The following is a 25939-nucleotide window of genomic DNA, read 5'->3' on the forward strand; positions in this document are numbered from 1 at the left end:
CAGACTCTAGAATACGCCTGGTCGTCGAGGAAACAATCATGTGATGGGGCTGAGGCTGAGTGAAATCAGAAATGTATTCGCTACATTTAAAATGCTATGCTGTAAATGCGACGCCTAGTTCTACAATAAATGGCCAAGTCAGTCAGTCCAGCGAGTCAGCCTCATACGCGATCTGCTGCACCGGGCGCGGCCGTGAACTCATCTCGACAATACTCTTCTGCGCGTCGAAGAGCCGCATCTGCTCTGCGTACCGATCCCTGTCAATCTTCGCTCGGTCCTCATAGCCCGAGGTTAACAGCCTCTCGCGTCGCTGGATAAAGTTTGCCTCTTCTTCCCGCCGCTGCTTCTCAATACTATAGCTCTCATCCCGCTGCGTCTTCTCCATGAGTGCGAGGTTCCGCCTGTGCTCGATCTCGCGGTAGTTCGAGTCATCCTTGCGTTTATTGGCGAGCTCCGTCACCTGGCGCATGTAGGCGAATTCGGCGTCGTACCGCTGCGAAGCGATGGTCGCTTGGCGCGTTGCTGCCTCTGTTTCGATCTTGGCCGTCTCTGTAGCTATTTCGCGCTGGTTCTCCAGGGACAGATTGTGTCGAGCTTTGAGGGCGGCAAGCTCCTCTGCCTGCTCGGCGCGTCGCTGCATCAGTCGGCGATGGTGGTCCTCTTGTTCCTCTTGAATGCGGGCCTGCCGCTGTCGCTGTACCTTGATAGCTTGAATAATGTCGTCAGGGGCACCGACCATATCTTCTGGCTGGTCGCCTTCAGCAGCCCAGAAACGTTCCTTGCATTCGAATTCCATCAGGAGGTCCACTAACCCGGCGCGCTGAGATGCAGGTGCCTTGTTCAGACCTTTAGAGACGTATGCCAGAGGCGAGTAGCGGAACCGACCGTCTTCGAACAGGTTAAAGTCTGCGTTGACATACTCGCTCATAAACACATCCAGAAGTGCTTGCGTAACAAGAATGGCATTCGCGTTGTCAAGCGCAAAGTGAAGCACGGATTTCCCCTTGGATTTCCGTCGGACATCCCCGCTGGATTTCAAGAGCGCAATGGCACTCTTAAGTTGGCTAACCGGTTTGTTCCCAGCCATCAAGCAGAGTTCAGCGAGGGCTGTACGACCTTGGAATCTTGAGCAGGGATAGTCTCGCTGTTTGCCTTCGACGATAAGAACTTGAAGTACACTGACGTTGACCATCCTTGCGGCTTCGTGGAGACTCCCGTCACCTGGGGCCGCACCCGCTTTAAGAAGCTCGCGGACGACATGGCTGTTTCCAATCGACGAGGCAAGGGAGAGCGGGGAGATGCCATTCGACGACTCTTGCGAGGGGTCCGCGCCAAAGCGTAGAAGGGCAGAGAGAGACTCAGTGCGGGAGCTGAGAATAGCCAACTGCAGTGGAGTGCTTTGCGACAGACTTGTTTGATAATTGACGTTCGCTAGGTACTATGTCAGCACTTGTCTATCTGGTAGGGATGGCGGTTTTACCTCCTGCGGGAATTAGGATACCGACAACGTCTTCATCGAGCGCGCTCTTCTCCTTGGCCAGTGCCCAACACAGGAGCGAAACATTCTCTTCACCCGGTGACAGGGGAAGAGCTGCTTTGACAGTTGGGTCGACTGGGCACCCCCTGCCGATGAGATACTGAACTAGTTTCCGCTCGTTGGGATAGCTTTGGAGCAGCTGCCAAAGAACTGGTCCATAACTCGGATGCTCGTACATGAGGTCTGGAGCAGACTGGTGCGAGCAGAATGCCACCGCGATCTCACGAAGCGACCGGTTATCAACTCCGGACTTGAAGATGAGTGGGAACGCACGGGTCATATTTCTCCGTCGAGGCTCGTATGCCAGCAATTCCTTCAGTACGCGAAGATTACCCTGTGTCGATGCCTCCATTAGACAAGCACCATCATTGTAATTCACGTCCGCGCCTGCTTTCAGCAGGTTGGCAATGAAGGCGAAACCCGCAGGAGTAGTCGAAACCGTCTTGGTGGTCTCCAGCAGCGCCATGCTGATGCACTCGCCTGTCGCGCCGGCTTTCAGCAAGATTGATAGCACCGCTTCTTCTACATGCGAGTTCGGCCGTTTGCCATTTCCCCAGACCGTCATAAACATTTCGGATATTCCCGAGTGACCGCGAAAATGAGGCTCAAGGAGCCGTAATGTCTCAACATCGTTACACATCACTGTGTGGATGATCGATTCCCCTCCTTGATAGAGCACAGAGGCGTTGACTTTGAGTAGGCACTGAACTAGACGGCGGTCGGGAGAAGGCGAAGTTACCTATCAGCACATTAGAGGCATAATACGAAATAATTTGAACAGGGCAACGAACCGTTTTGAGGAGTAGTTGATCAAGAGTCAGTTTTGGTCTCGCAGCACTAAGTAGAAGCTCCACGGTCGCAAGACGTGTCTCACTCTGGAGTGCTTCGAATGCAGAAGTTAATGCTGCCGCGACAGCCTCCTCCGAAATACCAAACCGAAGGAAAAGCTTGACCATCTCAACTTTGTAATGCCCCGACTTGATAGCACGACAGATTGGAGCACCGTTGGCATAGCTTGGCGACGCGCGGTGTTCGAGAAGCAGTTCGCAAACTGAGGCCATTCTCCATCCGCCATCAGCAGCGGAGACCAAGGCCTCCTCGAGGAGCCGCTTCGGAATAGTTCCCGTCTTCAAGAGGAGTCGGTAGCATTCATATTTAATAGAAGAGTCTTGGACGGTCATGCTCAGCGCGAACGCACTGTTCAAGGTGACTGCGTTAGGCTCATGGCGAAGCAGGTGCGCAAGCAAGGCAAGGTCTAGACGTGAAATTGCCTTGCGCACCGCTGAGCCCTCTTGATAGTTGACTGAGGCACCATGCTTAAGGAGAAGGAGAACCAGCTCCTCATTCTTTTCCTCTTCGGTGGTGCGCAGCAGTGCCCTATCAAGTGTTCCCTGTGGCATGCCAGTTGCGAGGAGTTGCTGCACGTACCGCAGATCAGTCGTACGGAAGGCGAACACAAGAGCCTTTTCGAACGCGGTCTCGAGAGACTGGAAATTGGGGTGGGCACCAAGGAACAATTTGAAGCATTCAAACATACCCATTTCGATCGCATCCAAAAGAATACGACCTTGTTTGTGGTTGACATCTGCACCGGCCTCTAGCAGCATGTGGAGAACGCCCAATGTGGCTTCACCCCGTCGCTTTAGTCCCTGCATCTCATGGCGCAGCGCAGTGGTGCCCGTATCTCCAGCCATTTCGCGACCGCCGTTAAGAAGAATGCGTATCTTTTCCATCCGCGCGTTGTCCCCCTTCGGAAGGTCAATCGCGACGAGGAGGCACGAACAAAAGTCAGGCTCATCAAGCTGGTTATACTGTACAAGCAGCTCAAGAAATTCGAGGCTAGTCGAAGTGATGGCTTTTTTGAATGCCTTTGCATTGTCGAATCCGGCGTTCGCTTCTCCCGTCGTGAGGAGGAGGGAAGCTAGCTGACCTCCAGACGATGTTCCATCAATGCTGTCAATAAGCGCTTGAGACACTTCATCTCCTCTTGCACCGTTATGCAGGAGCATATGTAGAATTTTGTATCTCTGGGTTTCGCTCAGATTCATGGCAAGCGGTACACAAGTCGCAAGGACAGCCGGGGACGGGAACCCTAGAAGCAGAATTTGTAAAACGTCGTCTTCAGATGAACCAACGACTGAGCGAAGCAGGACTCCCTCGCCTTGGCTGACATCCGCACCGGCATCAACGAGAAGCTGGATGAACTCTTTGTCCCTTGTACCGACTGGCTTGCTCATAGCTCCCTTGAGGACCAAGTCGACTGCGGTTCCGTTTGCACCAGCATCAAGAAGTTTGCGAGTAATGCGTAATTGGACTGTCTGTGACAGCTTTTCAACCCGAGGGAAAACGGCGTTGACAGATTGGACAGCGGGTTGGTGTTGGAGCAAACTGTCAAGGAACTGTTCGTCCTCGGATATCATGGCGCACTCAAGAGCGAGGCCATCCTCGTAGTCCACGGACGCTCCTTGCTGCAGAAGCATCCTCACACTGCCGATATCCCCGACTCTGACCCGATCAATCAAAGCCTCATCCACAACGTGTCCCACGACGCCTTGATCCAGCACCAGCTCAGCAAGCGCACGCCAATCCTCATGCGATATTGAAGTGCTGAACTTTGTTTTCGCGATTTCTCCAAAGATGTCAGTGGCAAGTTTATCGTCCAAGTTTCCCTGATTTAAGATCCGAACAGTCTCCAAGTCGGCTCCGTGAACTGCGTGTCTGTATGCCTCCGCGTTATGATGGTTGAGAGAAGCCCCTTTGTCCACGAGAAGCTGCACCATTTCTCTCCAACCTTGGCTTACCGCTCCATTGAGAGCAAGAGCAACACATTCGCCCTCGGCGCCACCATTCAGTAGAAGCTGAATGAAATGGTATTTCTGCTCGTCACTTGTGTCCAGCTTGAAGAAAATATACGCAACAATAGGGGCGAGCGTATGGGGTAACGGAGGGTTCGGAGACATCAGGAGGGATAGGACAATATCGGTACGCTTCGCGCGAATAGCCTTTTCCATCGCAAGCCCACTATGGGCATTCGCATCTGCGCCGTGGGCGAGGAGAAGCTGGACGATGATGGCATTTCCACGTTGGACGGCATCGGGGAGGGCCGAGGTAAGTGTAGCGAGCTCGATTGGCGTCCGCGCCTGAAGGAGGAGACGAACAAAGTCCTCCTCACCAGCTCTAACGAGACCGATAAACTCCTCCGAGCTCGCATTTGGGTCGGCATTTTCTTCTAGGAGAATCTGAGTGCTTTGAAAACTGCGCATCTGCAACGCCGTTGGGAGAATCCTGTTGACGACGTCTGCGCTTGCAAAGTGGGCGAATAGGTGAAACATATCCGTCTGCTTGTACCTCATCGTGCTGCAGAGAAAGTGGAACAGCATATCGTCCGTCTCTTCATCCGCAGCCTGCTGCCGTCTCGCAAAGCGGCCAGTCCGGGCCTTCCTGGGCTTCTGCAGTTGAAAGCTATTCCAGATACTTTCGGCGACGCGAGCGGACCCAGAGCCGTTCACGATCTCCGTCAGAACGCCGCAATAATCCTCGTACGCCCATTTATCCTTCTTTATCTTTCCCGTTGCAGCCGTTTTACATTCACCAGTTCTTCGTATCTCGGACGCCTGCGCGAGGAGGAGGTTGGCTTGGTCTTCGTCTTCTTTCCGTGCTGACGGTGAGTAGGTCGATGATAACGGGAGTAACGGTTGAAAGTCATCTGCTGGAATGTTGAGCTTCGTGCACCAGGCACGCAGCCACGCCTCGTCTCTACCGCTCTGCGGCATGGGGGAGTAGTGATCCTCAAGAAGGATGAGCAAAAGCTGAGAAAGATGGTAAGTCACTCGGGAGATTAAGATAGGCAAAAGAGTATCGCTAACTGTTACATCACGAAGATAAAAGGTGTGGGAGACAGCAGCGCCCGAGAGAGTTTGTGGTCTGCAGTTCCGAAAGGTAAAAGGCGCATTTTATGGCCGAGCGAATACGGGTTGATGATGCTGGGCGTCATGAGAGAAGCGCCCGACGCTCAGCCCCGTCGGCGAATCGCTGGTAACACTGATGAGCCAATAGCTTGCTGTCTGATTGAAGCTGCTGTCTGACAAGTCATTGTTCTCGAAACAGAGATCCTGCCTCCATTGTGGATGTCATCCAGGCAGCTGCTCGCGAGACATTCACGAGTCAAAGCTCTTTGCCACAAATGCTTTCAGCGACTTGTACTCATTCCAGAGAGGATTCACATGAAAGGCTTCCTGCTCCTCTTCACGTCTCAAGTCCGATGACAATGAGTCGTTCAGAATCAGCCGACTGAGTCGAAGATGCTGAGACGCTGGAGAGCAGAAACTCCCCGCTTCGCGATGTGTTGGTGCAGGACGCGACCCACCGCGGCGGTTCCTGAAACGGCCATCCACCGTTAAGGGTGTGCTCAGTTGCCGACCATTTGTTGCCTGACGACTATAAATAGTGAAGCCAGAAGAGCGTCCATCGAAATTCCCACGGCCGCTGCAGAATTCTGAAGAGATTGGCTGCGAGTTGATCCCACGCGCTCCTCCTCCAGCCCAGGAGCCCTCCTCAACCGGACTACCTGTTCAGGACTAGCGCGATCACTTTGGGGCATTAATATCTTATGCAGTCTTTATGCATAATGTGCTTTATGCAAGCTATGCTCATGAGCAGGAGGCCTCTAGATATGCGCTCACTCGTTTCCAAGCAGGAAAAACTTTCCAACAAGCGAGGTGCAATTTTGCTCTACAACTTCATCAAGCTCAGTCTGAGCCTTGATCGAAACGGAGAACACTCTGTTACAAGGACAGTCTCCTGGATCCAGGGCAACAATTGCTTTTGGACATATTAGCCAGCACACGACGCACGCAACAATGTACTTACGTACTTGGTAAAAGCCCATCACCAAAGCGACGAAAACCGCGCATCCAGATACAAGAGCACACGGAACGGCCCCTGACGCGAGAGCCATATTGACATCGTATCTTTGTGTCGCCACCCTCGCGGGTGGTTTGTTCGAAATATATATCACCTCCTACACCTGCGTGAGCAAACAGTGAATAATCCCTTCATGGCTGCCCAGGCGTTTAAAGACTTGGATCTCATTCTCCAGGGTTTGCTGATTTATTTGATTTATATACTCCACGTGCGCCGGATCTGGAAGAGACCCAGGCAGATACTGCTTTGCTTTTTTCACAACACGGCTTTCCTCAAGCTTGAAAACAATACCTGTCATACCATTACCGATGGTTGGGAGGCCTAGATAAGGGCCCTGGGACATTGGATATTGTGATTCTGGCCGTTTGTTTGCAGAGGTTGAGTATCGGAAGACCGCTTGTTGTGAAGGGAGCTCGAGCATTCGAGCTGCGATATCACAACCCCCTAAAGGAATAAGTCGGAGCAGGCCACGAGGAAATCTTAATGTTCGTCAATCTAGCTTACGTTTAACTCATTCAGCTCCTCAATTGCTGAAGGACAAACTAAATCCCAGTTCCAGGTGCGGTCGAATAACTGTCGAGTGAGGAAGAGAAATACAGCATTCAAAGTTGATTTGAGTGGCCCTCATACGCTAACGCCAAATTCAATATAGTGTCCTTTGCAGGTGCTCTGGGGAAAAGCCACAAGCTCGGCATGAAAGACCACGCACAAACCGTTCGCTGGCCCTGATGTCCACAATATTCTCTCCAACATGGGTCTGGTGAAGCGATCGACCGGGAAAGAGGGACTCTCAAGTCTTGGAACATCCTTTGACTAACCTTCCGTGCCCCGATGCTTGCATCGCAGGTGATGGCGGAGCACATGCCAAGGCCAAACGGGTCAATCGGAATGCTATTTGTTTGTCTGCTGGTTCATGAAGCCCCTTGGTCTTTCTCAAGGCATGTGTTGAGTAAAACCCACGCACTGCGATGCCAATCGACACGCGTGTACTCAAAAGCAGATTTGGTCAATCCACAGACTGCGGAGCATCTTGATCACTTTGGCCGCCGACTCGACAGAATTTGTTGTCAATGGATTATCCGGCATAATAGTGACCATGCGACATGAGCTGTTTTCGCCCCCAGATGCGTCCATGGCTCAACGTCATCTCCAAGAGGAACTACGTCTTGGCCGTTGAAGAAATCTCGACGATCGTCAACAGCACAGCCCTGTCTGCGACCCAAAGAGGAAGATGATCGCATCGCCAAGATCCGCAGCTCCAGACCCTGAGATTTCATCTGCCAGCTTCATCAGCTTGACACCCGCTTCCTCAACTTCATCGTTTCCTCGATGCCAGCGCTGGAGGAGCGGTGTTTATCCCACCCTCCGCGATAGCAACCATCGCCAATGCAGGCATGTTCTACACTCGACACGTCCCCAATGCCCGGGACTCAGAAGGAAGACCAAAACTCCTCTCGCGTCTCACGTCATGGCGATGTTTATCCAGGAAGAAGGAGACGCAAGGTTCAAGAATAACAGCCAGTCCGAGTTCCGACCACGGGCGCGCATGGATCAAAGGCGTCGTGATTTGTGCCTGGGTTATGGGCGGCGTCCTTGCCCTGAATATCATCCTCACCATCATCGCCGCTGGCCTGGCATATTCGAAGAATGACCAACAAAGTTTCTCCTTCGCATCGATGTATAAGGGGAAATGCTCCGTGGTGAAGGATTGGACCACGGCCTTACATCTTGTCATTAACATTCTCAGCACGGCTGTGCTGGGGGCTAGTAATTACTGCATGCAGTGTCTTGCATCGCCGTCGCGGGCGCAGGTCGACGAGGCCCATGAGAAAAGGACCTGGGTTAGGATTGGCGTGCCGAATATTGCGAATCTCCTCTGTCGTCAGCGGGGGAATAGGCAGTTACTCGGATGGATTCTGCTGATCACGTCTTTGCCAATACATTTAATGTATGTTCTCTTCTGCTTGCACTGATGGCCCGCAGCTGACTCTTCCTTTGCTAGCTACAACTCGGCTATCTATGTCTCCCTAGGGCCCATGGAATATTCCGTCGTCGCAGCCAATTCTGGCCCAATTCGCGGGAACCTTTCGCCAGACTTTGAGGATTGCATGCTTGACAATGCTGGGCTTGATTTGCCGTCGTTCAACGCTGCCATGACCGGTGGGGATTTCACGACACTCTCCAAGCAGGAATGTATCCATACCTTTGCTCAGGACTATGTATCCGGCCAAAGGATGCTCGTCCTGGTGACGAACTCCTCGATGCCTGAAGCTGAACCCATGGGCTTAATAGGAGCAGGGAACTCCAAGAGCTTTAACGACAAGTCGGGAAGCTCCTTCAAATGGATGTGTGATAACCCTGACTGCACGAAGGATATGGCCGAGGAGAGCATTGATAGTTGGTCCGTCACGCCATTTCGTTGGTCCACTCCCAGTATACTACTCCGCGTACCCACCACAGACGGCTTCTACGAAGGCCAGGGATGGTTGAATTTAGGGTCCTACGGGATCCCTACTACCCCCGACTACAAGCATCTAAATGACCTCCTGGACCAAGACCCCACGGAGAGGGAGCTGCAGGCTCAGCTCGACGACCCGTCTCAGTGGGTAAATAGTTCCTTCCCTGGGAATGTCACGCTACTTGGCCACGAACCTCAGTGCTTTATTTCGGAAGATCAAACCGACAAACTGAACCAGACGTACGCGGTTGACCACTGTATGGCGCTGTCGGTTGAAGAGAGCTGCCAACTATTTTTCAGCCCTCCAATTTGCATTATCGTGATCGGCTGCAACATTATCAAGCTTCTCTGTGCGCTTTTCACCGCGCGAGATAGGCGAGAGGACGTCTTCCTCACCATCGGGGACGCGATCGCGTCTTTCCTGGATCGTCCGGATCCAACGACTGAGGGCGCTTGCTTGCTCTCAAAACCTTTGGTTGATAAGAGGACTCAAGGTTGGCGCAAAGCACCAGGCAAGAAGCGCAAATCACGCGAATCACGCAAGCTTCCCGAAATCGAGGTCGACAAAGCAAACCTCCCACTCCGTTTACCTGCGCGGAAACGCTGGTACCAAGCTGTGAGCATATCCCGATGGGTTTGCACGATCACCCTGTAAGTCACCCCCACGCCTTCTGTGGAAACATTAACTGACACCGACACCGTCACTAGCTTCATCTGCATGCTAATCCCATCTATCTACTGCCTCCGTCTCGGCGTCCTCGACTTCAACAAAGCCTACGGTACAAAGACAATCTGGGACCACGGACTTGGCCAGGTAACAACCGCAACAATCCTCACAGGAATGGACACACCCCCAACAGCAAGCGGGATCTTCTCCATGGTCCTGCTGGCCAACACGCCGCAGCTTCTGGTCTCAGTAGCCTACTTCATGTATAACGCCCTGTTAACGATCATGCTCAGCGCAGTCGAATACGACAACTACGCCGTGCAACGGAAGCCACTACGCGTCTCCTGGCCGCACGGCGCCCAGCGCTCAACGTACTATCTCTCCCTCCCTTATCGATATAGCCTGCCGCTCTTGCTCGCCTCAGCCGTGCTGCACTGGCTCGTCTCGCAGAGTTTTTTCTTCGTCGATATCATCCCCTTTGATCGGAATGGCGTTCCTGATTCTTCGGGGGAGGTCGTAACGTGTGGATATTCGCCTGTGGCTATCATATTCGGTATTGTCGTGGCGAGCGCTCTTCTTCTCGGCTCCATATTGTTGGGCCTGCGTCGATTTCGCTCTCATATGCCGTTGGCTGCACAGTGCAGTGCGGCTATTAGCGCCGCTTGTCATCCGGCGAAACTGTCACCGGCTACAGATGGTGACGGCGGGGGACACGCCCTGAAGCCGGTCCAGTGGGGCGAGCTTCCTGGTGTTTACTCGCCTCCCCGGCCCCTGGAATTCTCGAATCGTGTCGGCGGGGATACCCAAACGGTTTTAAATAACGACTCATTGCATGAAGATTATTTGGAAGGTAGTGATAGAGAGACCCTGTCACCGGCGACTGTTGACACGGGGGTGGCCTGGTCCAACTCTGTAGGGTCTGGCTACTATCATTGCGCTTTCACTTCTGACGATGTTCATGAGCCTAGCCTTTCGCGGCTTTATATATAAGGTCCTAATCTATAGATAATACAGGATAGTAGAAGTTCAATACTTCCAATATTCTACTGCCCACCACGTAAGCCTCGATGCATGCAGTAGCGTTTCTTTGCTATATAAGTTATGCTGTAGGCATCCCTCCTGCGTTTCAAGGAGCAATGCTTACAGAACAAGCAGCCCCGGACGTTTACAACTTTGCATCATGCTTCCACCCAGGCAAATCAGCCAGATCCTTCGCCGGCGCCGCACGTCTCGACTTGAGGGCGTCGCCAATACCAGGCCTCCACCTCCATGCATGCGCCAATTCAGTCGCCAATGACCCCTCCATCAGCTCAACAACATGCTTCCCGATATTCGGGAGAATCTTGAAGCTATGTCTGCACAGATAAAGTCGAATTAGCAATAGCAATACCACGGAGCTCACACGCATGTCATTCCACAGCCGAGCTTCAGGAAAAGTAAAACGGGGAAAGGGGAAAACGTACCCACTATCACCCGTAGCAAGAATAAAATTCCTCCACCGCGGATGCTCACATATCAACAAATTCGCATCCGCAGTATCCGTGCACCAGCACATAGACCTGTTGAACAGTGTCTTCCCCGAGAACCGGGGCATGAATCGGGCGAGGGCCTTGCGGATGGTAACCTCCGAGGCGTCGGGGTATGTATCTGTTGGGTGTTTTGCGTGGGATCGCGGGACGGAGATGCGTTTTGGTGCTGGGGCGCCGTAGGGTTGGTGCTGTTTGAAGCGCGAGAAGCCAGGGAATTCGTCGCAGATTTTTATCACGCCGTGTCTGGGAGGTAGACAGCATTAGTATGTTGGTTTTTTGGGGGTAGGGGATTGGGAGGACTACTCGTTCGGCTCGAAGAAGAAGCCGTATTCGCCGTCGTAGACGACGGGCATGTTCTTGTATCCGGCTGCTTCGCTGGGTGTTAGTTGGATATGGGCGAAAACCCAGGCCTAGTGTGCGTTCGATTAGCATGCCTCCTGGTCATAGATATACCTGGGACATACCTTCGAAACGCATTGGTCCTCCAGATCTACCAGCGTTGAACTCCATGCGCCCGCAGCTAGAACGACCTTATCGGCGTAGTACTGGGTTCCATCAGAAGTCTCGACGCCAACGCATGTTGTTCCGTCAGCAGCGAAGAGCGGCCGCTTGAATGTCCCAGCACTAGAATCCGTTAACACCGTTGACAAAAGACTTAAGCAGTAGACACACCCTCCAAACCCGAAGTTAACGCCTTGACTTTTGAGGAACACGCCGACAGCATTGATAGCCTTGGCCGCAGCCAGCCAGCCCCCGTCGCCGCAAAATAAGCCTTTCCAGCCCTAAGCCATCTTGATCAGTCATCACCCATGGTAGTATGACTTTTGTATAGAGCCAAGGTGCATACCTTGACTTGCTCTCGCGTAAACTGCGGTAACTTGGCAAGGATTTCTTCTTCACTCTCTAACCAGAAATTCGTCTTCTCCAGCCCGACACCTGCGCTTATCAGGGCTTTGTGCTTCCGCCTTAGGCTCGCAATGCCTTCTTCTGACGACGAGCAGTCAATCTACCCTCGTAAGCATAACCTTATCTTTTACCAGAATCAACCGATGGATGGCAACTCACCATCCCAACATTATGAAAGAACGGCCTAAACAACGGATCATTCCTCCACATATCCAGAGCCTCAAGCGAGAGCTGCAGGTCCGCTTGATTGCGTAACCGGATGCTCATAATCTTGTTCAGGTCGTAGCCTGCTGATTGTGCTGAGGGGATCGGGTATACATCGAGGACTGTGATGTTGGACGGGGTGTAGCCTGCGCGTATGAGGTGGAGGGCTGTTGAGGAGCCCAGCGTCCCGCCGCCGCCGACGACGATGACTTTTGTAGTTTTGCGCGGTGACATGGCCGGCGGATTATCTTGAGGTTGTCAACGATATTGATAGATAGATAAGAAAATTAAGTCCACATGGTATTCAGAGGAGCTTTAAGAATGCCACTGATCAAACGAAGTCATGTGATATCCAATGGTGGGTACAGCAGTCTGCGACATCGGATCAATGAGAGCGAGAAGAGTCCCTGTCTGGTCCACAGATACCCGCGGGCCCAGAGAAACAGAGTGCCCTGATCCCGAAAAAGAAGCCCGATACCGACCCCGTGAGTAATCGCATTGCCCGCAATCAAACCACGGCCCACAAAGATTTGCCGAAGCGCAGGTTTTTCTTAGCCTGGACCTTCCACTGTCAATGGCGAATGTCACATCCCGTGGCTCTGGGCCGGAGAATCCCCGACGCTAAGCCGTCGCGTGGACCTTCCGTTGTCTGAGCCAACCCCATGGGACGAGAATGGCTTGTTGGAGAATGTGGGGATGGAGCCAGCCCACAGATAAGCTTGGTGCCGAGGCGCGAAGTCGCGCCGACCAAGCTGGGTGTATAAATAGGTTGCGATGTCGCTGTCCAGGGTCCTTCAAGGCCTTGGATGCACTGTGATCAGACAATATTCAACAATGGCCGACTCGAAGACACCGGACCCCAGCTCCCAACTGCCGGACGGGACCGACGCCCAGGGCGCGGTCGTCAACATGGAGGCATACAGAGAGACCGTCCCCCTGTGGAAACGGGCATGGCAGCATAGTTTAACGCAAATGATTCTGCTCAGCATCCAGGCGTTCTGCGGGCCGGCAATGTCAGATGCGATCACAGGTGAGCGCTCATCAATCACCGTCAAGGTCTTTGATCGTCGACTTAACCATCTCAGGCCTCGGTGGTGGCGGTCTGGCAACTCCGCAAGTGTCGAATATTTCGACTGCAATTAGATATGCCATGCTTGCTGTCGGTATGCTTCCTAGTACTCCTGTTCACCACGTCCTTTGGGATGCTAACGCCGCACAGTCTGCTTCCTAGGCGGCCCAATCGTGAACAAAATCGGTGTCAAATGGGCCCTGGTTATCGGCTCCATGTCCTTCCCGATCCAGGGTTCTGCGTACTACTGCAATAGCAAGTTCGGGAATCAGTGGGTGAGTCGTTTTTCTCTCGGCCCTGAACTCGCGAAGACGCCCCCTCCCCACCTGGGACGCAACGTCTAACGGCGTTCTTATCTTGTAGTACCTCATTCTCAGCGGCGCAATCAGCGGCATTGGAACTGCGTGCTGGTACGTCGCCGAGGCTGGTGCCATCATGACCCTTGCGCCCTCTGGTGCTCGCGGCAAGTACCTGGCTCTGTGGATTGTATCGCGGAATCTGGGGCAGCTGGTTGGGGGTGCGATCAAGTAGGTCCCTTGAACTCCGAGTCGGATATAAAGTGAGAGTGTGTGTTGTTAACGTATTGCCCGTGAAGCCTTGCAAAGAACCACCAGGAAGGGGCTGATGGTGGAGTGACCCCGGATACTTTCATTGCCTTCGTCGTTATCGAGTCCATTGCGTGAGTGCACCTTTGGCTCTAATATCTCCAGAGAGATGCTGATTATGTTCATAGACTGCCATTTGCTTTGCTGGTTACCCCATTCGAACGCGTCGTTCGGTCTGACGGCACGAAGATCGTTACGGCGGAGACTCTCTCTACGAAGATGGAGTTCAGACGCATCGCGAAGACCGTCACCTCGAGGCTGATTGTATTGTCTTCTGGATGGGCGCTCTGGTCATTCTTCTACACGTATAGCTCCAGAACTCCTCTTTTCACAAACAAGGCACAACTAATCAAATAGTATAGTGGCACCTGGTCCACATACCTAGGAACCTACTTCTCCGTCCGTGCCCGCGCCCTCTCTTCCCTGATCTCCCCCTTCTTCTGCATGTAGGTCAAAGAAATTCTCATCCCCCGTCTCACCCGCCTCACTTTCTAACCACCAAGCTGTTTAGAATCGGATGCTTCGGCCTCGGCTTCATCCTAGATATGAAATCCCTCAGCCAGCGCCGCCGCGCCCAAGTTGGCCTGTACACTGTTGTTATCCTCAATGTTGGAGTGTACATCTGGTCGATAGTCATGCAGGCCAAGTTCAACGCCCATAACCCCGGCCACATTGACTGGAAAGACGGACTGTACGCGAAGTCCTTCCTGCCGTATTTCTTTGTGCAGACGACGGGGCCGCTATCGCAGTCGTATATGTATTGGCTGCTGTCGAGTTTTGCGACGGACGCGCAGGGTGAGTCTCTCAACCACGATATCATTGCTGCCTTTGTTTGTGGCGTGCATGGAGTGGTGGGTGTTAACGGGACTGTAGAAAATGTACGGAACGGCGCTGCGTTCCGCTGTATCGAAGCGGTTGGGCAGGCGATTGCGTATGGGATGAATACGCAGACGACGAGTAACCCGCTTATTGGATTGTACGTTCATGTCTCATCCCGCGTTCCCTAGTCAGTGCTAATACTAGGCTTGTCAGCTGCGTCACATTCGCTCTCCTTGGGGTGTCGCTCCTACCCATGGTTATGCTTGTCAATACTACGCCGGACCGTATCCCGGCCGATGTGGTTGCGGAGGAGCAGGACGCTGCTCGCCGGAAGATGGAAGGTGTCTAAGATGGACTTGGTTGGCGATCCGGTGATTGCTGGGGTTCTTCTGGGGCTGGATGTTGGATTGTATTCGGCTTCGATCCTAAGACATGTATTGCTTAACTTTCTCGAGAATTTTGTGAAGCTCGAAATCATCGCCAAGCTCGACGGGCTCGACAAGTTCAACCTCCTCAGCGAATGGTTGCCAAAGGAAGAAGCAAAGCGCCCTTTGGTTGGTTTCACCAACTTCCAAGCGTCGATGCCTTTGTACTCGCCTACACCAGTGGGTCTGAATATAGTCCCATAAAGGAAGACCGCTCGCCTCGTATTCCTCATAGAGTTCTTGAACCAAGCTCTCGTACTTCTCGATCATGAACCTCTCCTCATCTTGGATTTCCAATGCGTCCTCTGCGTCGAACAACTTCGTTTCCATCGTCCCAAACAGATACTGTGTGCGGCAGCATGTATGGGTAATGGCGAGATCGGTGAATGTCAGCAATCGAATGACTGTAATTGCGCTGCCAGCCATCTGCTCCGTCTGAGAAACAAGAAACTCAAGAAACACAATGAATAGGTGGTGGGCTAAATTGATAGCATTTATATACTTTTGGAACCATGTATCGAGCAGGAGTCGGAGGGCAACGGATAGAGCGGAACACCCTCCTGGGGAACAGAAACAGTTGCAGCAGTCCCGACAACCCGATCCACAGACTTCCCTGAAATGCTGCCGATCCGCTTGAGAAAGTGCCCGCAGCGCTTCCGATCCGTCATGTTGGCGCGGGTAACGGTGCGGGTTGTTTAGATCGGAATAAATGAAGCCGAATATCACGTCAAGTACCAACCCATGATGTGTTGTAGTTCGGCCTATGCCGCGTGTAATGCTCTGGCTCCCTCCTTTCTCTACCAACCACCGAGATCTCGCGAGCACATTTCCAATCGGTCGCGGTAAGACGCAGCCGCATGCATGGGGGATCAGTGCGGCACTGTTCCCATCGAGCAGCTCAATATCACGAAAACCGGCTTGGTATAGCCGGTCCATGACCTCAGTGCTGAGGCAGCCGTGCTCCAACATAGAGGATTCATAAAAGGGCTCAAGCGAAGAATCGATAGCGACACCGCGCGCTTCGAGCTCGTCGAATATCTCAGCTGCGTTTAGGTCAGGCAGGAAGCCGTGTCGTAGGCCGAGTTTGTTATGGGTGTGCTGAGGCAAGCTTGTCACAGCAAGGCTCAGCAGTTCGCGGCGCCTATTGACTAACGCATCAATGAGGAGTGTTTGAATCTCGTCCGAAGTGCACTGAGAAATGTGCCTGGCGAGTATAGGGGCACCAAGCTCGATCAGCACTCGGGCAGAATCCCATTCGCCGGAGCGCACCGCCTGAGAGAGCAGGTTCGCTTTCACCCAATATGGAACATCCGGGCAAGCTTCTAGGATAGTGCGTAACCCTTCTGCCCATGCTAAAGAGATGCTAAGCAGTTTTTTCATGGCAGTTGCGTTTCTCGAAAGGCCTTTCTCGTGGTCAACAAGTCGTTTCAAGTCATCCACGTATGACCGTGCCAGAACGATCTCAAAGATAGGCGAAAGAACGAAAGCTGGTCACCTGTTAATAAGCGCATTTCCAGGAGTAGAAGCTTGTTAATATACCATCTTCGTGTTTTGCTAATTCGTCTTGAAACCTTACGGCAACCTCGTGGTCAAGGAGATGGATGTCGGAGAATATGGCACCATGATCTAGCAAATGTCGAATGAGGGCACTCTCCGCTTTTGATTCGATTAGTATGCCAAGCACGGTGCTGATATGCGATATGGGATCCCATAGTCCGAATGGCAGGCGGGCGCCCGGCCTCGCTCCTTCGTTGACGGGACACCCAGCTCGCACAAGATAATCAAACACTACCTGAGACGGATCGGAGAAGCGATGTAGCTCTTTATATCCCCGGACACTGCGAACCTCTGCCGCAAAGTAACATGCATACTACGAATATCAGCACAACAATCGTTGGGGCGACGCATGGCTTGTGGAACGAACGTGAAGCAATGTATGACCATCCACGGTCCTATCATAAGGGCTCGATTCGCCATCGTCAAACAACCGCTGGAGACCTTGGATGAGCTGTGTCGTCTCGGCTGCAAACTCACGCGGTTCGACCCAGTAATTAAACTCCCGTAGAAGCTTAAATGCCGGAGAGTCATCTGGTACAACGGGGTGAAACTGAAGCATGGGACAGATATTGATCCCCTGCCCTTCCCTGGAGATTGATAGCGTTGCGCTGATGGAGTAGCCCAACCAAGTGCTTGCAAACTCAAAAAACCATGGATGGGACTTTGTGTTCGAGGAGAGGTAATACAGCGGGCAGGTACGACGATGGACTCGACTTGGCCCTAGTATTCCTACGCAACCACAGGGTATTTCCCTCAGCAGTCGTCTCCGAGTCATCCTTTGGGCAGGAACGGGATTGGGGCTGGATTGCAGCGCACAGCGGGGGCTTTGAGTAACCAATTGCTATAGGCTGTTAGCTTTGATCGCGTCGGGTACACACGACTATGGTGAATCACACTGTCAAACCTTGCTTGGTGTTTCTGGAGTATACTTAGCGACGCAGTACTTATGGTATGAACGGTCTGTATCAGCTCGGTCTGTTTGGCCAGCACCGATGCATGCTGAATCTGCAGGCTAATTCCAGAATATCGTTAGAGACTGTCGAGCCACCAGAGATGGCAACAAAGAAGGGTAGTTTACGCGAGCAGTGCAGTATGGAGGTTCATCTGCAGCCCCTCCAGGATCCTAACGGTATCCAAAAGCCCCTCCCTTCGAAAGGGATACAGCACTTTCTTTCCGGTGGCGCGCATTTTATCGCTGATATCCATATTACCCGTTGGGGGAGACAATTTCGCAACTCTGTCATTAATTTCCCGAATCCCATTCTCATTTGCTAGAATATTGGAGTTAATATCTGCCGCGATATGTGGGTGGATGGCGTTGTTCTGGTTGAGGAGCGAGGCGATCAGCTGCAGGGTTGACAGGAGACCCCCAGCTTTGATCCTAAGGTTGTCGACATCATTATCCCGGCCACGAAGGCCGTCGCAGTATTTCACGATGAGCTTGGTGCTCTCGATTCCCAGGGCGATGAGGCCTGCTGCACTTGCAGCAGAGGAGACAGGTTCCGCCATTTCTGGTCAGTGGTTTGAGGTGAGGGATGGGGATGAAGGAGAGAGAAAAGGCAAGGACCGATGGAGGGAGAGGTGAAATAAGCTAGCCTTGTCTTCCAGAGCCGTGTTGGAACGGCGCCTTGGGCTCAGCCTTGCATGGGAATGAGCTGTCATCGTCCGACCAAGGGCAGGCATTGAACTGTCAGCCGCTGCACCGGAAAAAGCAAATCTAGGACTGGCAAGGATTTCTGCGTTGATTCCGAACACACACCGCTCATACATATCTTTGCATCATCCCATGTTACCTCAGAGGCAATTGCGTCTTTGCCTACGCAGGGTGATTCTCTATACGGCATATTCCGGTCAACAGGAGTTGACCTTGGGCTCTGCGTCCCCAGGTTTTACAAACCTTCAACGATACTGGCTAGAAAAAAGTACGAAATATCCACTGCCCAAGGAAAGCTTCAGAAAACGCGTGGTGAGGCTATGTGTATTTAGATTTTACCCCGAAAGTTGGACAATCCCGCACCTACCTCGTGCTGCCTCTACTTCGTAACAAGGTCGTTTGACTCCCCCGGACTAGCACTTGGAGCGACAGCGGACACAGTCCATGCGGTACAGGTGCAGCAATATCAATACATTTCAAGGGCTAAGTTCAAGCATGAAGTTGGCGAGTTGGTTGATCAGATGGTAGCGTCAGTGTTGAATCGGAATAATGGAGATCGAGCATACCTGCCCATCAGGCAGGATGACAGCTTGTCCTGTTGGTGAACAACCTGGGTGAGCTCTCACGGCTTGAGTTTGGGGCGGCGGTTAGGGCTGTGAATGATCGAGTTGGTTAGTCTTCACTAGACACCCTCTCTAGAAGTTCATGCTAATTGTTGACAGACCCTTGGAGACTGATTGCACGGATTGGGCACTTTTGACCAGTCCGGACAGTAAAGAGGTCAGTATCACTCGGCTAGTTAGTGATGTTAGTACTTTCGGTACCTGGACTCGTTATGGATTCCAATCCCCAGCTCCACCTGGCCCGTATCAATTCTATCAGCTTCGATGTGCCCGGGATCGGAACGGTCAGGGACACGCACACGCTCCAACGCCACACCGACAGCGTGGGGTAGGCGGTTTCGAATAATATGTGTACTTGCATCCGCCACTAGGATGTTGTAGTCATATGTATCCTTAGGAAATATGTACTGCGTGGCTTGGAAAAAAAAGGTTGAATCAGAGCCTTAATGCCCAGGCTGATATCTAGGGCTCGCAAAAGCTTGTATCACCAAAGTTCTTTCCGAGAATCGACGGCCAGCATCAAGCATGCCTTTCCGCCCACCCTTGGTAAGTATAGGAATTTGGGAGAATTGAACTACTGCTGTTTGTTTGGAAATTGTGGCATGTGTATACGGTAGTAGCTACTCTATTGATCTTACTTAGACCATTGTCATTGATGAGGGGCTTTTCTACCAAAGTGCCACTGCAAAACAGACTCTATAGTCATTTTCTACAAGACTGCGACGGTGTCAGTCAGCACCCCGAGAAGGCGTTGAGGGAGTAGGTTCGGATGTGCCGCTGAACAGCAAGAGCTTCAGTTTTGATGTAATATCGAGGTTACAGAGTAAAGAAAATGGAAAATGTAGTATGTTTGTTAGCGATGCGCTGCTCTGGTGAGGTCTGTATCAGGAAAGTCCGAAAGGGGAAGGTGCATAGCTTACCTCAGCATTACAAATGCAACCTTCAAAGTGAAGAGGTTCGTCTGTCGACGTCATCGCCACTCGAGGGGGATCCACGCTGTGGGGGGGCGTATTTGTAATGGTCAGGCTGAATTCGCGATTTCTCATCCGGAAGACGTCGGCTATAAAGTGGTACCGTTGCCCTCTCGCGTACAGCGTACGACACAAGCAAACGCCTCACTGATTTGAAGTATTCCAAGCGACCCAAGCGACCCAAGCGAGCGAAGATGACGACCAAAGCAATTGTCTACGTGGAGAAGGGCAAGGCCGCTGTTCAGGATGTCCCCATCCCGCAGCTCCGGGATGACTACGTCCTCGTCAAAGTCAATGCCGTCGGACTCAATCCGACAGACTGGAAGCACATCGATTTCGGAATGACAGAGCCTGGCTCGCGAGTCGGTTGTGACTACTCTGGTGTTGTCGAGGCTGTCGGGCCGAAAGTGGAGAAAGCCTTCAAGAAGGGCGATCGCATTAGCGGGGTTGTTCATGGAAGGTAGGCTGCCTTGCCTTCACGAGGGTGTGGAAGATTTCGTGGCTAACGAGGAGGAAGTGACCTGACTCAATTCGAGAACGGTAGCTTCGCGAACTACATTGTCGCCAAGGGTGATGTTCAGATTAAGACCCCGGACAACCTTAGCGATGTGGATGCCGCGACTCTGGGGATCTCTGTTGGGACTGTCGTAAGTAACCGTCCCCGTCTTTGAAAGCCGCATTTCTCTAAAACTGCCCGCAGGGCCAAGGCCTGTACAAGACACTCGGCTTGCCGCTCCCCACGGAGCCCATCAAAGACGAGGGCTCACAGTATATTCTCATCCATGGTGGAAGCACCGCAACCGGCATCTACGGCATCCAGTATGCCAGACTATCCGGCCTGAAAGTCATCGCGACGTCATCCCCACACAATTTTGAATACCTCAAGTCTCTAGGCGCCGAGGAGGTCTTCGACTACAAGTCCCCCACCGCGGGAAGCGACATCCGCAAGTACACAAACAACTCATTAAAGTTCGCCTGGGACTGCACAGGCAGCGGCGGTACGATCATTGCAAATGCTCTAAGCACCGAGGGCGGCAAATACGCGACCATCATACCAGTGAATAAAGAGGAAGTCCTCGCGATTAACCCGAATGTGGACGGTCCACATCTGACAATAATGTACTCGATCTTCGGTGAGCGGTATGTCTTTGGTGGGACTGAGTTCCCTCCTCTGCCCGATGAGTTCGAGTTCGCGAAGAAGTTCTGGGAGATCAGTCGGCAACTTTTGGTGGAGGGAAAGCTAAAAGCGCCCAACACGTACGTTAACAGGGGAGGCGATGGCTTTGAGGGAATCCTGAAGGGCCTTGATGAGCTGAGAGCGAACAAAGTTAGTGCTGGAAAGCTGGTTTATACCCTGTAGCTGGGGGTCTGTCAACCCTTATCAGCAGGTGGCGTATATCTCGATATACCACGTCCCGTATTGGAACATAGAAATCTTCTCTTGCTTAAACAATTGCCATACGATAGTCATTACCATCCTTGCCAGCTGTTTTGCGAGTAATGGTTCCCCTCCCAAAGTAGAACGAGGATGTCCGGTAGTCATGCGGGCACCCCGTTGTATCGATTATCCATTTTTCTCCGGAGTCGAGCAGTATAACCTTCAACACGGTGTATACGCAATCTGCAGAGTCACCAGCTACAATATGCCTGGTTGATAGTGTGAGATTCCCGAGACGGAGTTTTTCATATTCAAATCAAGCAGTTACAGACAGTCGATTACAAGTTGCGTCAACATGCCACCTACAAGTCTGCCGGTGAGCGATCAATGATTGAAAGGGGAGGGAGAGATGTGACAACCATGTGTATGGCCAGGATTTAAACAGTAGTAGTTCCGGTTTTTCGAGACGGTTTACGGGCTCTGGTCTGTTGAGATCGCAGCTTGCTTGCTCCATAGCTCAGAGACTACTACTCTTGATACTTCCTCATTTTGCCATAGTAGCTGCCGGAACTCATCAAGACCAATCCAGTGCTCCCCCACCAATACAACGTCTTCGTGCTCCGGAGAGCGTCCCCTCAAGCGCTTTGGTAACGTGGATTATGCCCCGATGAGCCACAGGTCGTCGATGTCAACGGAGGCATAGAGAGATGACATCTACTAGGGTGGTGTGTCCTATAACGGAAGTTGTTTGCAGCATTCTTGAAAAGAATTTAGCGCATTATTCCACTAATAAGCTCGTAGATAACGGCCGAGACCATTCTATTTGGTACAACCTGAGCTATATACAAGACAGCAATGTCTTTCCTCTCATCATCCGATACCTTCATACGAACTCTGATTGGTGGGTTTAGAGAAGAGCAGAACAGTGGACCTGAGGAATACTATCAGACAGGCTTATCCTAGCGGCGCGTTTGCACACCATGTACAGGTCAGCATTCGGAGGAATGAAAACTGGAAGATTACTTCTACCTTTCCACTTACAGCATATGTAATGCAGGCTAGAAAACTAATTGGGAGTCAGATGTTGCCAACCTATGCACTCACCTGGGCAAGCACTCCCAGGGATCATTTAAATCCACCACTCATGGAGGACCGAAAGGCTCTCGAGGAATCTCCCAGACGTTGCCCTACATCCATCGGCATAGGCTCCGTCCAAAATGTCTTTATGGCTGGATGAGGAAGTACAGAGGTGGAGACTAGCTGGGTTGTAGCAAGACTCCATCTATGGACAGCACAGAATCTTCTCCACAGACATTCCGTTGGAGGGCTGGTTCAGCATACAATCTCTTGGCTATTCATATCGTGGGCGAAACAAGATAAATGGTATAAATTTGAAGATGAACAGTAATCGTAACATATGCATACTTCGTCAGGCACTTTAGAAGGGCCGTAGATCATTTCTCGCCGTCTCAACTCTCTGACACTAGGGCGCCATGAGTGCTACCTTTACCCGACACACGGTCATGGAAGTTACCACAATGCCATCCTGCGACTGTGCAGAAACGCGAGCAACGGCTAGGCCTCAACATAGAAGTCGTGGCAACTCTCGTAAGTCTGCTCATTCCCGCTAGCGTACCAATAAAATTGGATGACACAGTTTCCGGCCTCGCTACAAGTCGAGGGGAGCGAAGCTGGGATCGTTATATTGTAATCAACTGCTCTTGTGGTCAAACTCTGCACAAAATCGGAAATGATATGGAGTGGAGACATACTGTCATCACGAGGCGGGCCTGAGAGGTGATTAGGCCAGTTGTCCCATGAGCGGAGAGGACTGCCTATAACCGCGTTTGTAGCCGTATCCACGACGGACACGTTCTTGGCTCAAGTTAGGTATTGGATACACAAGGTGCATACTCAGATCAGTGTGAGGGGGCTTACAGCGTAGCCAGGATGGTGGCCAGCAACCAAGTTGACGTGAAAGTAGAGCACGTCACCAGCCTTGACAACCTGGACATTATCGTTGTTGTCTTCAAACTGATATCCCCGGCAAATATAGGCATTGCAGTTGTAGTCCTCGTCGGCCTCCCACACTGCGTTTTCGATGGGGCCGGCGATATCTGGGTTGCTTGTTAACGCCTTCAGACAGATGATTTGGAAAGACTTACCTCTTTCAAGGACTTCGACCACGGCGAGTCCGCACGCCTCCTCATGGGCTGGTCCCGTCTGTTTGCTTCTCAGCTGCTTGTAGAATATTAGAGATGACAGAATTACTCGCCTTACGAGGAGGAGGGTCCTCGACGACGGCGTGTCCATGAACGCCCAATATTGTCGTGAGCAGGGCAATCCCAGTGGCCGGAAACAACATCTTAAAGGTACTTCTTAGGGTAACTGGGGGAAATCCGATATCAGTTTCTATAGAAGTGCAGCACAGTCTTTGACAGTCGAAGTGCTCTTCCGGTCTGTATTTCTGGGGACTTAGGGCCAAGATGGAGTGCCATCTTAAAGGGTTGTACTGGAAGGCTTCCCCGGATCATTCTGCAGAACACAGATGAAACTCCTGAAGGAGATATTTCTTCCACCGAAGAATATTTACCCGCGAATCAAACGGCATGCCCTCGATCGCTGGTCCTGTTCTCGCATCGAGCTCACGGGCCTCCAGCATCCGGCTGCTGCCAACCAGAAATGAAACGCGCTGGCCATTGTTCCGAATGACCGCGAATGCAGCGTCCGCTTGCATATTTCATTAAGGATTCTCGGCATAGCAATGAACGAGTGATAGATTCGGGGGCTCGTGTCCGTGGTCAATTCGGAGCACAGACGACAAGTGCTGTGATCTGCAATGCGCCGGCCATGCCATTGGAGGGGAAATATGGAATGAATCCCTCCGTCTGGGGAAACTTCTTGGAGGTGTTTTGGATGATGACAGGGGTGAGACGTCGGTCTTTGGGAGAGCATGCGGATAGAAGCGCCCTGGAGTTTATCTATAAATCCTGGGGAACCCATCCCATCGAGGAAGAGGATTGACCATCAGCACAAGGCAACCTGCTTTCGATTATCTATTGTTGACAACAGCAGCTGGATTGCTTCCTTTCATTTTGATTTCCTTTTTTTCAGTTTCTATCCCAAGAGTTTTCGTATTGCCCGTCCGTGAACATGAGGTTCATCCCCCTTGTCGCGCTGGCCGCTGTTGCCACTGCCTCCCCTACCAAGCTTGCGCGTCGCCAGGCTGAGGAGAGCTGCTCCATCGGATATTGTACACAGAACGGCGGTACCACTGGTGGTGCAGGAGGTGACACTGTTACCGTTACCGACCTCGACAGCCTGACCGAAGCTGCCGAGAGCGAGACGCCAATGACAATCATCGTCTCTGGTGCCATTCAAGGCAGTGCTAAGATCCGTGTCGGCTCTGACAAGACGATTTACGGTGAATCAAACAGCTGTATGTACACCTAGGTGCCAAATACAGAGGATCTTCAAGCCGCTGACATTCTCTAGCAATTACCGGTGTCGGATTCTACGTCCGTCAGGTCAGCAATGTCATCCTGCGCAACCTGAAGATCGGCCAGGTTGATGCCGACAACGGCGATGCCATCGGCATTGACGAGTCCACCAACGTCTGGGTCGACCACTGCGATCTCTCTGGCGACCTCAGCGCAGGCAAGGACGACCTCGATGGTCTCCTCGACATCACCCACGGCGCTGAGTGGATCACTGTCTCGAACACTTACTTCCACGACCACGTAAGTCTTGGCTGATACCCGCCCAGAGCTTCATCTATATTAACTTAACACTACTCCAGTGGAAGGCATCCCTCGTCGGCCACTCCGACAGCAACGAGGATGAGGACCTGGGCCACCTCCACATCACTTATGCCAACAACCACTGGTACAACATCAACAGCCGTGCTCCGTCTGTCCGCTTCGGTACCGTGCACATCATCAACAACTACTGGGATAGCCTGATCGAGACTGGTGTCAACGCCCGCATGGACGCCCAGATCCTGATCCAGAGCTCCGCGTTCGCCAACTGCCCCGACGAGGCTATTTTCTTCGCTGACTCCGACTACACCGGCTACGCTGTTGTTGATGATGTCGACCTTGGTGGTTCCTCCAACTCCGTTCCCGAGGGTACCCTGACTCCTGACTCCCTCCCATACGACCCCATTGAGGCCCTGGGCTCTGCTGCGGTCGCCGGCACCGTTCCTGATGCCGCAGGCCAGAAGTTGTAAGCGGGCCGTGTCAGGCAACTTGAACGCCGTGGATTTTACTCTAAGAAGCGGTAGCTATTATTTGAAACTACCTGAGAATGTACATAGTAAACTTGTTGGATAGTCTTTACGAATGCAAAACGTTCTGTCTAGAAAGCCGTTCACACACAGCTGAAATTATATGTATTGGAAAGTTGGCCGACGCCAGCCCTATAAGGATCTACCAACGATTGATTGACGAACATCCTTCGACAACTGTTCCCCTACTTGAAGACTAAGCTTATCACATAACTCGGATGCTCATACGGATCGCCTCCTCAGATTAAACTGATTGATGGACGTGGAGGTCCCCGGCCATTAGATAATCACCTATCTGTCCCAAAGAGGAAAGCTATGTTCGGGCCCGC

The 25939-nt window shown here is 52.2% G+C and overlaps 9 protein-coding genes across 9 annotated transcripts; 4 read left to right on the forward strand and 5 right to left on the reverse strand.

Moving 5' to 3' along the window:
- Positions 1-59: 59 nt before the first annotated feature.
- Positions 60-5656, reverse strand: BJX67DRAFT_76784 (uncharacterized protein). Its single transcript, XM_071035412.1, has 4 exons — positions 5404-5656; positions 2329-5346; positions 1481-2276; positions 60-1431 (listed from the first exon to the last, which is right to left on the reverse strand). Exons 2-4 carry the CDS (start codon positions 5308-5310, stop codon positions 143-145), a joined length of 5067 nt encoding a protein of 1688 aa, XP_070886692.1. The 5' UTR covers positions 5311-5346; positions 5404-5656; the 3' UTR covers positions 60-142.
- A 712-nt stretch (positions 5657-6368) lies between these two features.
- BJX67DRAFT_352132 (uncharacterized protein) lies at positions 6369-7010 on the reverse strand. The gene has a single exon (XM_071028979.1). It carries the CDS (start codon positions 6879-6881, stop codon positions 6558-6560), a length of 324 nt encoding a protein of 107 aa, XP_070886693.1. The 5' UTR covers positions 6882-7010; the 3' UTR covers positions 6369-6557.
- Positions 7011-7747: 737 nt separating this feature from the next.
- Positions 7748-10575, forward strand: BJX67DRAFT_387626 (uncharacterized protein; the record flags this gene model as incomplete). Its single annotated transcript, XM_071034241.1, has 3 exons — positions 7748-8408; positions 8463-9569; positions 9627-10575. The coding sequence occupies exons 1-3, from the start codon at positions 7855-7857 to the stop codon at positions 10573-10575; spliced, it is 2610 nt and encodes an 869-aa protein (XP_070886694.1). The 5' UTR covers positions 7748-7854.
- Position 10576: 1 nt separating this feature from the next.
- BJX67DRAFT_352135 (NAD(P)/FAD-dependent oxidoreductase) lies at positions 10577-12488 on the reverse strand. The gene is made up of 7 exons (XM_071028980.1): positions 12180-12488; positions 11962-12120; positions 11787-11896; positions 11579-11738; positions 11418-11524; positions 11049-11357; positions 10577-10940 (listed from the first exon to the last, which is right to left on the reverse strand). The coding sequence occupies exons 1-7, from the start codon at positions 12456-12458 to the stop codon at positions 10751-10753; spliced, it is 1314 nt and encodes a 437-aa protein (XP_070886695.1). The 5' UTR covers positions 12459-12488; the 3' UTR covers positions 10577-10750.
- Positions 12489-13032: 544 nt separating this feature from the next.
- On the forward strand, positions 13033-15104 carry BJX67DRAFT_76814 (major facilitator superfamily domain-containing protein). Its single transcript, XM_071035413.1, has 10 exons — positions 13033-13254; positions 13310-13387; positions 13444-13568; positions 13657-13820; positions 13889-13972; positions 14027-14203; positions 14261-14344; positions 14410-14693; positions 14772-14874; positions 14931-15104. The coding sequence occupies exons 1-10, from the start codon at positions 13059-13061 to the stop codon at positions 15064-15066; spliced, it is 1431 nt and encodes a 476-aa protein (XP_070886696.1). The 5' UTR covers positions 13033-13058; the 3' UTR covers positions 15067-15104.
- A 38-nt stretch (positions 15105-15142) lies between these two features.
- BJX67DRAFT_380661 (uncharacterized protein) lies at positions 15143-18208 on the reverse strand (the record flags this gene model as incomplete). The annotated part of the gene is made up of 4 exons (XM_071032831.1): positions 15143-16629; positions 16682-17012; positions 17067-17286; positions 17778-18208. 4 exons carry the CDS (start codon positions 18206-18208, stop codon positions 15143-15145), a joined length of 2469 nt encoding a protein of 822 aa, XP_070886697.1.
- A 1825-nt stretch (positions 18209-20033) lies between these two features.
- On the forward strand, positions 20034-21432 carry BJX67DRAFT_352139 (zinc-binding alcohol dehydrogenase family protein). The gene is made up of 3 exons (XM_071028981.1): positions 20034-20407; positions 20465-20594; positions 20648-21432. Exons 1-3 carry the CDS (start codon positions 20142-20144, stop codon positions 21305-21307), a joined length of 1056 nt encoding a protein of 351 aa, XP_070886698.1. The 5' UTR covers positions 20034-20141; the 3' UTR covers positions 21308-21432.
- Positions 21433-22900: 1468 nt separating this feature from the next.
- Positions 22901-23638, reverse strand: BJX67DRAFT_380663 (uncharacterized protein; the record flags this gene model as incomplete). Its single annotated transcript, XM_071032832.1, has 5 exons — positions 22901-23040; positions 23098-23200; positions 23264-23442; positions 23491-23548; positions 23606-23638. The coding sequence occupies 5 exons, from the start codon at positions 23636-23638 to the stop codon at positions 22901-22903; spliced, it is 513 nt and encodes a 170-aa protein (XP_070886699.1).
- An 840-nt stretch (positions 23639-24478) lies between these two features.
- Positions 24479-25553, forward strand: BJX67DRAFT_371740 (polysaccharide lyase family 1 protein; the record flags this gene model as incomplete). Its single annotated transcript, XM_071031131.1, has 3 exons — positions 24479-24764; positions 24821-25065; positions 25125-25553. 3 exons carry the CDS (start codon positions 24479-24481, stop codon positions 25551-25553), a joined length of 960 nt encoding a protein of 319 aa, XP_070886700.1.
- Between the last annotated feature and the right edge of the window lie 386 nt (positions 25554-25939).

The sequence above is a fragment of the Aspergillus lucknowensis genome (assembly GCF_044049455.1).
Source record: "Aspergillus lucknowensis strain CBS 449.75 chromosome Unknown BJX67scaffold_17, whole genome shotgun sequence".
NCBI lineage: Eukaryota > Fungi > Ascomycota > Eurotiomycetes > Eurotiales > Aspergillaceae > Aspergillus > Aspergillus lucknowensis.

Excerpts from the sequence above, each read along its gene's own strand:
- BJX67DRAFT_76784 (XM_071035412.1), bottom strand. The coding sequence starts at position 5,310 with ATGCCGCAGAGCGGTAGAGACGAGGCGTGGCTGCGTGCCTGGTGCACG. Across the intron at positions 2,277-2,328 it reads ATCAACTACTCCTCAAAACG|GTAACTTCGCCTTCTCCCGA; the intron begins GTTCGTTGCCCT and ends ATGTGCTGATAG. Across the intron at positions 1,432-1,480 it reads TATCCTAATTCCCGCAGGAG|CGAACGTCAATTATCAAACA; the intron begins GTAAAACCGCCA and ends CATAGTACCTAG.
- BJX67DRAFT_352132 (XM_071028979.1), bottom strand. The coding sequence starts at position 6,881 with ATGCTCGAGCTCCCTTCACAACAAGCGGTCTTCCGATACTCAACCTCT.
- BJX67DRAFT_352135 (XM_071028980.1), bottom strand. The coding sequence starts at position 12,458 with ATGTCACCGCGCAAAACTACAAAAGTCATCGTCGTCGGCGGCGGCGGG. Across the intron at positions 11,739-11,786 it reads GTTAACTTCGGGTTTGGAGG|TGCTGGGACATTCAAGCGGC; the intron begins GTGTGTCTACTG and ends AACGGATTCTAG. Across the intron at positions 11,525-11,578 it reads AGGACCAATGCGTTTCGAAG|GCCTGGGTTTTCGCCCATAT; the intron begins GTATGTCCCAGG and ends AACGCACACTAG.
- BJX67DRAFT_76814 (XM_071035413.1), top strand. The coding sequence starts at position 13,059 with ATGGCCGACTCGAAGACACCGGACCCCAGCTCCCAACTGCCGGACGGG. Across the intron at positions 13,569-13,656 it reads GCAAGTTCGGGAATCAGTGG|TACCTCATTCTCAGCGGCGC; the intron begins GTGAGTCGTTTT and ends CTTATCTTGTAG. Across the intron at positions 13,973-14,026 it reads GTCGTTATCGAGTCCATTGC|ACTGCCATTTGCTTTGCTGG; the intron begins GTGAGTGCACCT and ends TTATGTTCATAG.
- BJX67DRAFT_352139 (XM_071028981.1), top strand. The coding sequence starts at position 20,142 with ATGACGACCAAAGCAATTGTCTACGTGGAGAAGGGCAAGGCCGCTGTT. Across the intron at positions 20,408-20,464 it reads AGCGGGGTTGTTCATGGAAG|TGACCTGACTCAATTCGAGA; the intron begins GTAGGCTGCCTT and ends ACGAGGAGGAAG. Across the intron at positions 20,595-20,647 it reads GGATCTCTGTTGGGACTGTC|GGCCAAGGCCTGTACAAGAC; the intron begins GTAAGTAACCGT and ends AACTGCCCGCAG.